Here is a 12,795-nt window from a genome sequence, read left to right as displayed (position 1 = left end):
AACACAAATCCTTAACACCTACTGAGACACAATATGAAGATGTTAGAAGAAATGAAGACCCCGATCATGCATTTGCATCAGAAGATTATGATCGTGTTTCAGACCTCATACAAGCTGGTAATTTTATTCAATTTATTGTTTATAACTTTAAATTATATATTTTTATGTATTGTCATATAATTTATGATTACATATTTGAATCATAAATTCTAACAAGTTTTATTTCTACACATTGTACTTAAATTTGTTTTATAGGACATGTGTATGTTGTTGTTGCACCTGAGGATAATGATGAGCAGGTTGAGTATTGGTTAGCTAGATGTGTAGAACCTAAGAAAAAGTTGATATGTGATCAAGTAGATGATGATAGTTTTCAGTATCCAGTTGGGTCTGTTGTGGTGGTTGGTACATGGCTACGCAAATACTTAGCAAGAAGGAATGGCTTACCAGCTTATGAAGACTACCAATCAGAAAAGAAGATTATACACTATTCTCATTTGGTGGTGGCAACAAACATCAAATTAGAAAGATACAAAGGTAGACCTGCTAATAAGGTATTGTGGAAACTTTCAGTAGAAGAGCATGAGGCAATCATAGACGCATTGCAGAAGAGAGAGGATGCAAATGGTACATTAGGTTGAATCAAATTTATCATGCATATAAATTTGATTCAACCTAATGTACCATTTGCATCCTCTCTCTTCTGCAATGCATCTATGATTGCCTCATGCTCTTCTACTGAAAGTGTCCACAATACCTTATTAGCAGGTCTACCTTTGTATCTTTCTAATTTGATGTTTGTTGCCACCACCAAATGAGAATAGTGTATAATCTTCTTTTCTGATTGGTAGTCTTCATAAGCTGGTAAGCCATTCCTTCTTGCTAAGTATTTGCGTAGCCATGTACCAACCACCACAACAGACCCAACTGGATACTGAAAACTATCATCATCTACTTGATCACATATCAACTTTTTCTTAGGTTCTACACATCTAGCTAACCAATATTCAACCTGCTCATCATTATCCTCAGGTGCAACAACAACATACACATGTCCTATAAAACAAATTTAAGTACAATGTGTAGAAATAAAACTTGTTAGAATTTATGATTCAAATATGTAATCATAAATTATATGACAATACATAAAAATATATAATTTAAAGTTATAAACAATAAATTGAATAAAATTACCAGCTTGTATGAGGTCTGAAACACGATCATAATCTTCTGATGCAAATGCATGATCGGGGTCTTCATTTCTTCTAACATCTTCATATTGTGTCTCAGTAGGTGTTAAGGATTTGTGTTGCCATTCTTCAACCCATTCCGTATTCTCGCATTCTTCCCATTCACCTGCAACACAAAATTGACAAAAACATGCAAGCTCTCTAGTCCATATAGTCCAACTGTTAGAATTAGAACTCTTAATGAATGCCATCTAGCTGACCCATTTGTTGTATCACAATCATATCTTGGAAGGATATTCTCCTCTTTAACTAGCCAGAAGAAACGTCTAATTGTAGAGTTCTGACTTGATCTTGTGGATAAATTTGCACTACACCAATCCACAATTGTACTTGCATTTTTGAATTTAGCCTTTTCCTCGAATTTGAGTTGATCTCTGCAAAGGGCTCTCTTAACACATGCACCGGCACCGTCATGTTCTCCTTTCCCGTGTCCAGCCTCAAAAAAACTCCAAATGTGTTCGATATTAGTTTTCTTATGAATCCTACTCAACCAATAAAACATTCTAGCATTGTTGAATTGCTCTGTGCAATTATCAAACCATATTAGATGTTGTGCCATCTGAATTTCTCTCTCCCTTAAATTCTCAAAAAAGGTCTTGAAGCAAAACTGGACAAACTCAGATGAGTGTAATTTATTATCACTCATATAGAAATGGTACTCTCTCAAAATTTTGCGATCCTCTTGTGTACTATCTGGTGCATGCCTATAGACAATATGGACAAAAATTGATACCTGCACTGAATTGTAGTATTGTGATTGTACCTCATCTTGTGGTGCAAGCATGTAGTTCTTTACAAAGTCAACAACATAAAGTATGCTACCAACAGGAAATGTATCCTTACATATTCGAAACTGACCATCGAGCCATCTAGCATTTTGAGTGTATTTAACATATTTAGGTATGATGTTACTCTTGAATTCATTCATAAATGCATGAACACTAACTTTTTCAATGATTAGATCGCATCGTTTTCCAACCTTTCCATCCTTCAGTGGATACTCAATAGTTTTAAATCTTTTAACATCAATTAATTGTTGTCCAAAATCATTTGAAATATTTTCATGCAAACATTCATCCAACAATGCAAGATTGCCACATATATGACATACACCAGAAACACATGCATTGAAAAGGAAATTTTGTTCATTTAGTGGGTTGCAAAACAAACTTGAAATAAACTCCTTTATAGTTTCAGGTGGTATATTTATACCACATTCTTGGAACATTCCATTACTATGCATGGTAACACGTATATATCAAAATACATCATAATGGTAGCGAAATTGAACATGAGTTTTGCAACAACATGTGACTCTTTCCTTGTTAATTCGAACATACCAAGGTTTACACTTTTCAAAAGACCTTTGACAAATGCTAATAGTCAACACCTTACCATCCAAATTTTTTTTATACAATTTAGTTTGAGTCATGTCCAATAGGTGTTTTGGATGTGGATCACAAATTTTTGACCCAACTCTTAATTTAAGAACATCTCTAACATTAGGTGATACTCTTGTATTATCGTGCCAGAATTTTTCGATCAAATTTTTATTTCACCAGTAAGTTTCATATAAGACCTTGGTAGTCTACCACTAAAAGTCCACAATTTGTTTGCCGGATCACTTTCAAAATTAACTCTTCTTTTTACAGCTCTTGACAAAGTTTTGCGATGAATATTAAGATATCCACTTATGTTACTCATCATTCTTTTATTAGAAGTTGTTTGACTTACTAAAGCTGTTGTTATTGCCCGTTGTGCCGCATTTTTATCTTTAGAACGACTTTTCTTTCTAATTGTATCAAAGGCGCTAGCAACAGTCGATACAACTTGTTTTAAAGACTCCTCCTTCTTCTTGGGTTTGACATAAAAGCCTAACTTCTTCATCACTTTTCGCATTTTAGTCATTTTAATTAGTTGTACCATTAATTGACATTGAAACCGAAATTTCTTATTATAAAAAAAATGTCTATACAATCTATTTGCATGTGTCCTAATGTGTCTCCATGAAACCAAGCCAGGAAGGTTGTCTAGTACATCACTTTTAATTTCAAAATTTTCATTCATTTGATTATCATTCAAACATGTTTCATTTTCAATTGGTGTTTCCATGTCTACATGCACATTATTGGTTTTAGTTGCAGGTGGATTTTCAATTTCATTTGGAGTTTCAAATTTGGTTTCAATTTCAGTTTCAAGTTGAGATCTAGTTTTAGTTGGGGTTTCAATTTGGATTTCAATTTCACTTTCAAATTGACTTCTAATTTCATTTGTGGTTTGATTTTCAATTAGAATTTCATTTAATAAGTAACCTGCTTCTACTAAATCACCAATTTCTTCATGAGAAAAAACGTAGGGCTATGAAGACATACATGTATCCAATAATGGATTAGAAGATGCACCTGAATTAAATGGTTCTATTGTGTTTCCTTCGTTAGCATTTATGGTCTCATTGATGTTCTCCTCTTCTAAAACGATTGTGGAACTTGAAGCTCCTTGTCTCATTCTTGATCTTCTCTCTCGTTGACGCATTGCCTCCTTCTCCCTATTTGCTGCAATCTCCTCAGTTGTCAGATCCTTCCTTTGCCTCTTTCTGCGTTGATTTGATCCCATGGCTACACCAAAATTTGAATTCGAACCAATCTCCTTACAAAATCAACAATAAGATAAACAAAGAGAATGATTAATCAAAACATTCTCTTTGCAAATCATACCTGTCAGGCAATGATTGAAAAATTATTCAATCATTGGGATTTGTGCTTGTGGGCCAGATTCTGGCTCAACGGATCTTTTCAGAAACGGGTGCCCGTTTGTTAAAATTAGGGGCGAGAAACAACCCTTAGCTTTGTTTTTTGCTTCAAGATAGGCTTGGTGGGACCAAGCCTATGCTTGGACCTCCAAAAAATGACTAAGGTAAAACAACATTCAATTTCTACCTTGGCCTAAGTTTTTTGAGGGTCTTTCTGATTGAATTTTTTGAGGAAACGAAAACCCATTAGAGTTTTCAGCGTCCTGATTTCAGAAATGTAAATTTCATAATGATAAGATTACTTTTACTATTTTTGTATTATTTATTAATCAAAAGTGGAACCTGAACCTAAAATACCAAGGTTTACTAAAACTTTAATAACTTTTTTTGTTTTTAGGATTTTAGAGAAATAAATTATATGATATCAATCTACATACAATTCTTTTGAATATTAAAAAAAAAAATTGAAAAATATGAAATTTTCATCAAATTATGGTGGTCGTACACCCGATGTTTTGAAAATATACTTCATTGTCAGTTAAAAATTAATAAATAAATAAATTCAATAAAAAAATAAGCAAAAATATTCTCATCAATATTTGGTGTCTTAGGTATCATTTCCCAGAAGGATTTGCAAAAATTCATTTATTTGCATCAAAAAAGGGTGGTCGTACACGTGTGGTATGGTCCTGAAACAGGTATTTTGAAAAACTGGTTTTTAAACATGCCTACTAAAAAGGTATTTCTAGCATGTGGATATTAAAATAAATTATATATTTGAAAAGTAGACTCTGGGCACTACATTTTCTATTACTGAAATTTTTTGAGATTCAATCTCTATGTGCATCAAATTTTGACATCAATCGAGAGAAAATTTGAAAAACAGAGAAAACACTTCCACTTTTTGCCCAAAAGTGGGACTCAACTTCTTGCAGCTACCCAAATAATATGATGCATATATGACCTCTGGTTCTCTGTAAATTAATGTATCACACCTAATGATATTACTTGCAGGTAGAAACATGCTCGAAAATAATTGCCTAACATTAATGAGGCAACATTGTAATTTATGCCAAACGCATTAAGAGCATATCATTCTATTATGATCCTTTCTGTTGTTAAGGATATAGCTTCATTCGGATTGAAGCAAGTAAGTATATATATATATATATAGGCATGTTCAAGAATTACTAAAGCTAAATAATTATGATACTTATCAAGGTCGAAATAGTTAGTAAGCTGAGCATCATCGTTATTGTTAATAGCGGTGAACATTGGACGAAGGGTCATGTCCTCGTAGGATCATGACTCTACGTGGCATAAGCCACGTAGAAGTCATGCCCCTATGTGGACATGACTCTCCATCGTTTTATTTATAACCATCGACACTTGTTGTGAATTGATACCAATAACCGTGGCAGTTTCAAGAACCAGCAAGCTGTCGATATCATCATAGAAGTTTAATGGTTAGAGTTATATATATACACATCAGAGGTAAAACATATTCATTGCAGTGATCTTATTAAAGTTTGTCCTCAATACATACTACCAGACTAATGTATTCTCTATCTCTAATTTAAATTCCTTAACATGGTATCAGAGTCAGGTTGGTAGAGAAATAATAAAATAGTGACACCTCTTTTCTGAAAAATTCAGACTTGCACTCAGAATCAAAGGAAAGACAATCATGGTGAACTATATTAATTGACATGTTCAAGAATTACTAAAGCGGAATAATTCCGATACTTATCAGGGTCGAAATAGTTAGTAAGCCGAGCATCATCGTTATTGTTAATAGCGGTGAACATTGGACGAAGGGTCATGTCCCCATAGGGTCATGACTCTACGTGGCATAAGCCACGTAGAAGTCATGCCCCTACGTGGACATGACTCTCCATCGTTTTATTTATAACCATCAACACTTGCTATGAATTGATGCCAATAACCGTGGCAGTTTCAAGAACCAGCAAGCTATCGATATGATCATAGCAGTTTAATAGTTAGAGTTATATATATATACACACATCGGAGGTAAAACATATTCATTGCAGCGATCTTATTAAAGTTTGTCCTCAATACATACTAACAGACTATTGTATTCTCTATCTCTGATTTAAATTCCTTAACATCGTATCAGAGCCAGGTTGGTAGAGAAATAATAAAATAGTGACACCTCTTTTCTAAAAAATTCAGACTTGCACTCAGAATCGAAGGAAAGACAATCATGGTGAACAGTGTTAGAGTGGAGGATAGACTCGAAGGCGCATCCAACTTCGTCTCATGGAGAATTCGAATAACAATAATTCTTCAAGAACTCGAACTAGATGCATACATAGAAGAAGATACTAAGATGCTCGAAGACGAGCCAGAGAAAACAACTTGGAAAAGACACAACAACAAAGCTAAGAAAATCATAATTGATGTTGTTAAAGATCACATTCCCCCAACCATCTCAAAACTAACTACAGCTTATGATATGTTCAAGACCATTCAAAACTCGTATGAAATAAATAATGCAAGCAGATTGCTCACTTTAAAACAACAGTTAATGCATATCTACATGAACAAAGGAGAAACAATCACATCCTATTTCATGAGGATTTCAAAATTAAAAGAGCAATTGTCAACTATTGGGAATAATATAGATGATATGGAGCTATCTCTAATAGCACTTAAGGGATTACCATCCAGTTTGGAATCCTTTATTCAAGGCATTAGTGCTCGTTCGACACTACCAAAATTCAATCAACTCAAGAATGATTGTACTCAAGAAGAATCTCGACTAATCACAAGAGGATTGGGTCCAAACAAAGAAGGAGAAATTCAAGCACTACATGCTAACACAAGCAACAAAGGGAAGAAAAAAAAGTTCAAACGGCAGAGAGGAAATAATCACAAAAGCAAAGACTTCTCCAAGATTCAATGCTACAAGTGTGATAAATTTGGACACACTCACACGTTCTGCCTAGAAAGAAAGAAAGCTCAAACAACCATAGCTGAAGTCAAGGAAGTAGAGAATCCTCTATTTTTCTTAGCCTTATCAAACGAATTAAACTCAAACAAACATATGTGGATAATCGACAGTGGAGCATCTCGACACATAACCGGATTTAGAGATCAATTTGAAACCTTTGAAGGCCACTCAACTGAAGAAGTTACAATAGGAGACAATTCTACCTATCCAGTGAAAGGAATTGGGACCTACTCAATTCAATTAAGAACAGGAGTTACATTACAATTGAAAGATGTTCTCTTTGTACCAGGTATCAAAAGGAATTTGGTCTCTATTTTAGGACTAGCTGATCAAGGATATCGTGTCACCTTCCATGAAGATAAAGTCTTACTCTGGCCTAAAAACATAAAGAATGCTATTCCTATAGGATCTAGAGATGGTAGTTTATACAAATTATGTAATACTAAAAAACAAGCACTAAATCATGAAGTATCAAACTCTAATGATATTTGGCATAGAAGATTAGGACATCTTTGATTTAGTTTAGTGCCCTGCCTTCTATAGGAAAAATTACCACAGCATTACCCAATCTAAAATCTGATCATGTTGGAACTTGTAAAGGATGTGCTCTAGGGAAGAACTCAAAAGGGTCATTTCCCTCAAGTGAACACAAATCAAAAGTTTTACTTGAACTTGTCCACACTGATTTGTGTGGTCCAATGTCATTACCATCACTAGGGGGATTTTTGTATTACGTGATATTTGTTGATAATTACTCTAGGAAAACTTGGATCTATTTCATAAAACTCAAAGAATCAAATGAAGTGTTATCGAAATTTAAAGAATTTAAGGCCCTAATGGAAAATCAAACTGCGAAGAAAATAAAGACTCTAAGATCAGATAATGGGGGTGAATATATCTCTGAAAATTTTAAAGAATTTTGCATTTCTGTTGAGATTAAGAGGGAGTGTACTGTACCTTATAATCCTCAACAAAATGGAGTGGCAGAAAGAAAAAACAGAACCATCATCGAAGTTGCTAAAGCCATGATGCATGATCAAAATCTACATATCTCATTTTGGGCTGAAGCCTCAAATACAGTTGTGTACATTCAAAACAGATGCCCTCATTCAATCCTAGAGAATATAACACCTGAAGAAGCCTTTACAAGAAATAAACTAGATTTAAGCCATCTAAGAATCTTTGGTTGTCACATGTATATTCACGTTCCTAAAGAAAAGAGAACCAAACTACAACCCTCCGGGAAGGAAGAAATATTTGTTGGCTACAGTGAAACCACTAAAGGATACAGAGTCTATATTTCAAGACGAAGATCTATTGAAAACAGTAGAGATGTCAAATTTGAAGAAGGTGCTAGTTATAAACTATCTCTAAGTGCAGAAGATGATATAACCGCAGAATCAGATGAAAATCCTACAATTAAAAATCAGAAGGAGAATAGCATAGAAAATCATGAACTTCAATCACCTAATTTTGAGAATGTTGAAAATCCTAACAACAAGAAAAGACCACTATGGGCAAGAAAGATGATTGAAGAAAATAATGTGGAACCTGATGAAATCTTCAAAGAGAATAAGAAAACAAGAAGTCAATCATGCTATGTTGCACTCATGACAAAACTTACAAAATCTTAACCATCAAATGTTGAAGAGGCCTTAACATGTCAAGCTTGGAAAGATGCAATGATTGAAGAATACCAATCTATCTTAAAAAATGATGTCTAGGACATTGTACCTAGACCAAAAGACAAATCAATTGTCTCATCAAAGTGGTTATTCAAAATCAAATATGCACCAGATGGTAGTATTGAAAAACACAAAGTCAGATTCGTTGCCAAGGGGTTCTCTCAAAAGGCTGGAATTGATTATAAAGAGACATTTGTTCCAGTTGCCCGATATACTTCTATAAGAACCATCATTGCCATTGCAGCTTCCAAAGGGTGGAAGATACATCAAATGGACGTGAAGACCGCATTTTTGATTGGTGTTATTGAGGAAGAAGTACATATAGAACAAACTGAAGGCTTTGCTACACATGATGGAAATCTTTGTGTGTAGACTAAAAAAAGTTCTCTGCAGCCTTAAGCAAGCTCCCGGGGCATGGTACGGAAGGATAGATAGTTATCTCTCCAAACTAGGATATTCCAAAAATGAAGCAGACCCCAACATATACTTCAAAATATCAGATGGTGGCATGTTAATACTCGTTCTCTATGTTGATGACTTGTTGATAATAGGAGAAGATCACCTCATTGCAAAATGCAAACAAGATCTTGTAGTTGAATTCGATATGAAGAATCTAGGTCTACTCCACTATTTTCTGGGCCTAGAAGTATGGCAAAAAGAAAATTACATTTTCCTAAATCAAGGAAAATACACCACTGATATCCTGGCCAGATTTGGTATGATAGATTGTAAGCCTCTATCCATCCCAATGGAAACAAATCTTCATAAGCTCAAAAGTGAAGCAGTAGATGCAGAACCTACATATCCTACATACTATAGACAAATTATTGGATCTCTTATGTACCTGGTAAACACTCGCCCTAATATTCGTTACGCTACCAATGTGTTAAATCATTTCATGTGCGAACCTAAGAAGAATCACCCAATGGTTGCTAAGCATTATCTGAGATACTTGCGTGGCACTATTGGACTTGGCCTGAAGTATAAAAATGTTGAGATACAACTCCAAGGGTATTCTGATTCCGACTGGGCAAGAAGTTTCATTGATCGTAAAAGTACAACGAGGTGTTGCTTTAGTCTTGGATCAGCTATGATATCCCAATTTAGCAGAAAACAGTCAACAGTTGCTCAAAGTTCCATTGAAGCCGAATATACGGCTACCTCCATGGGAGCACGTGAGGCAGTATGGATAAGGAAATTACTAGTTGGACTATTTGGGAAGCCCCTAAAACCCACTATGATTCACTGTGATAATCAAAGTTGCATCAAACTTTGTATAAATCCAATTTTTCATTATCGATCCAAGCATACAGAAATCCCATACCATTACATAAGAGATATGGTAGACAAAGATGTCATCAAATTGACCTACATCAGCACTGAAGAACAAAGTGCCGACATATTCACCAAACCTCTCGCAAAGTTGAAAGTGGAGTACTTTAGAGGTAAATTTGGTATGACTAAATTATAATGGAAATTTCTAATATTAATCTTAATCATATGTAATTGATATATTCATGAATATCTTGAATGCAATATTGCATGTATGTGTTATGTCATGAAAGGTGAAGATCTTTCATGTGATGTAAGTGTAAAATCACTATTGTGACGACTTTCACAATTTCCTGATCTGTTATCAAGATTGACTACATTAAGTTGTTGTCCCAAAATGTGTCGGAAATCTTGATACTAAATTTGCTATGATGAGTTATTGAATTGTTATCATTAAATGATTGTTCTGAAATATGTTGGAAATTATGATAACAATCATATCATGATTGACTACATTAATTTGTTGTCCCGGAATGTGTCGGATATCATGATACTGAAATTATTTCACCTGTGATAATGACAATGTTACAATTGTCACTAGAAGCAAGGTTGTAATCTGATAAGACTTCAAGTAGTTGTTGTCCTAGTGTGTTGGATATCAGATGAATGATCAGTGAATGATAAGACTTCAAGTATTTCACTAGTAAGTGTTACTGAGTGAATGATCATGTCAAATGAATGTGTATATCTAGAATTTTGCTCCTTAAGACATAATTATGAAATTCAATCCTCTTTTGCTAAGAGGGAGTGTTAAGGATATAGCTTCATTTAGATTGAAGCAAGTATTTTTTTTTATATATATAGTTAGTAAGTCGAGCATCATCGTTATTGTTAATAGCGGTGAACATCGGACGAAGGGTCATGTCCCCGTAGGGTAAGCCACGTAGAGTCATGCCCCTACGTGGACATGACTCTCCATTGTTTTATTTATAACCATCGACACTTGTTGTGAATTGATACCAATAACCGTGGCAGTTTCAAGAACGAACAAGTTGTCGATATCATCATAGAAGTTTAATAGTTAGAGTTATATATATATATATATATATATATATATATATATATATATATATTGGAGGTAAAACATATCCATTGCAGTGATCTTATTAAAGTCTGTCTTCACTACATATATATATACACATTGGAGGTAAAACATATCCATTGCAGTGATCTTATTAAAGTCTGTCTTCACTATATATATATACACATTGGAGGTAAAACATATCCATTGCAGTGATCCTATTAAAGTCTGTCTTCACTGCATACTACCAGACTGTTGTATTCTCTATCTCTGATTTAAATTCCTTAACATCTGCAACTATAATAGCTGCAATGGAAGGTGAACAAAGTAAAGAGCCTTGCCAGAGTTCTAGCTTTCCAGGGGGTCTATTGGAAACATTGAAAAGGGAGTGAGTTTTGGAGGCACCTTAGTAATTGCAAAAACAGAACATTAAAAATCACATCAAACGAAACATTATAAATTGTAATTAAGCAATAATATTTTGAATATATACGTATGTAACCACCACATCCCATTAATAAAAAACCACAAAAGTAAACATTATTTATACAAAGTTCACTAATTTGTTTAGTCAAGATCCAAGACCACTTCCCTCGTGAGTAAAAAATTCATGGTTTTCAGTGATGGATCCTCGTAACCAATCCATGATTTTCATAGAAATTTTGACATCTAATGGGCCCAAAATTAGAATGTAATCATATTTCAAAATTGTAACATAAAGAAAATATGTAGATGGTTTTTTATAGTTAGCCATATGTGACAAAAGAGCAAAAATAATCATTGATTAGAAGAAAATCATAAATCCAGCAATCTCGTTTTAAAAAGGCCAAATAATGTTGGGCGATTAAGGATGGGCAAATATCAGCAAAATTGTAATCAAGAATACATAAATGATGATGTTTAATGGTGAAACGAATCACATAAATTATATTTATAAATAATGATGCTTAACAGTGACATGAAGCACACATAACTATAATTCACAAGACTAAAAAATTAACCAAGATCAAATAAGGCAAATGAAAAATTAACTAGATGATGGAATATATGAATTGGGAAAGACAAGCACCAATTAAGAATAGTAAAGCATGACTCATTGGCCAAGTAACAAAGAAGACAGCCAAAGTCTGTTTTAAACTTTTACATAATTTGGCTCTTGAAGAACCCATCCATGTTTCTAGGATTGCCCAGCTCTTGAGTTATTGAGGTATACAAAATTGTTTACAACCAGGACACTAAACACTACATGGCTGAATGTTTAATTATAAAACTCCACTTGGAATGGAAACCATTTTCTTCATGCTCTTCTTGAAAATCCTTTGATTCTGCTTAATCAAATATTTCAAATTTCAAACAATTCCGACATTCTTGATACTGATTAATCAGTTTTTAGCAAAGACTAATGGCCAAGCAAAATGCAAGTGAACCCCATGAGCATACCTAGAATGGACATCCAGTAATGTAGTCTGCAATAGAAAAAAGGTAGGAACTTAGTAGTAGCTGCTAAATCACGTCATCTGTGTAACTGTAGACAAAGAATATCAAAAATGAGAAGAAAACTGCTTTGCTTCAGTTTATTGGTTTGAGTGAGATTGGATGAGGAAATAAGTTTAAGCATTCAGAAGGCAAGGGTAAAAGGAATGTACCGATATCATTCTAACTATAAACCAACCCAATATGATCGACCACCACAATTGTGAATAGGTGACACTGATGGAGCTGTAACAGACCATTCATACCAGACCTGGGTAAAAAGAGCATAAAAGTTTATTTTGTTTGGTCTC

The 12,795-nt window shown here is 34.1% G+C and overlaps 1 protein-coding gene across 5 annotated transcripts in view; it reads right to left on the bottom strand.

Annotated features, from left to right (window-relative positions):
- Window positions 1-12,033: 12,033 nt before the first annotated feature.
- Window positions 12,034-12,795, bottom strand: part of LOC131027445 (protein arginine N-methyltransferase 1.5) — a 113,730-nt gene continuing 112,968 nt past the window's right edge. For 3 of the 5 annotated variants that reach the window (XM_057957518.2, XM_057957520.2, XM_057957517.2), the window contains 2 exons: window positions 12,658-12,755; window positions 12,034-12,477 (listed from right to left, as the gene is read on the bottom strand). In XM_057957518.2, the coding sequence (XP_057813501.2) occupies window positions 12,672-12,755 (84 nt within the window). In that variant the 3' untranslated portion in view covers window positions 12,034-12,477; window positions 12,658-12,671. Of the gene's footprint in view, window positions 12,537-12,657; window positions 12,756-12,795 lie in introns of all 5 variants that reach the window. The other 2 variants (XM_057957521.2, XM_057957519.2) reach the window with 1 other exon arrangement.

The sequence above is a fragment of the Cryptomeria japonica genome, chromosome 4 (genome assembly GCF_030272615.1).
Source record: "Cryptomeria japonica chromosome 4, Sugi_1.0, whole genome shotgun sequence".
NCBI classification, from domain to species: domain Eukaryota; kingdom Viridiplantae; phylum Streptophyta; class Pinopsida; order Cupressales; family Cupressaceae; genus Cryptomeria; species Cryptomeria japonica.
The sequence above is the reverse complement of the archived record's forward strand: the minus strand, read 5'-3'. Positions and strand labels throughout refer to the sequence as shown.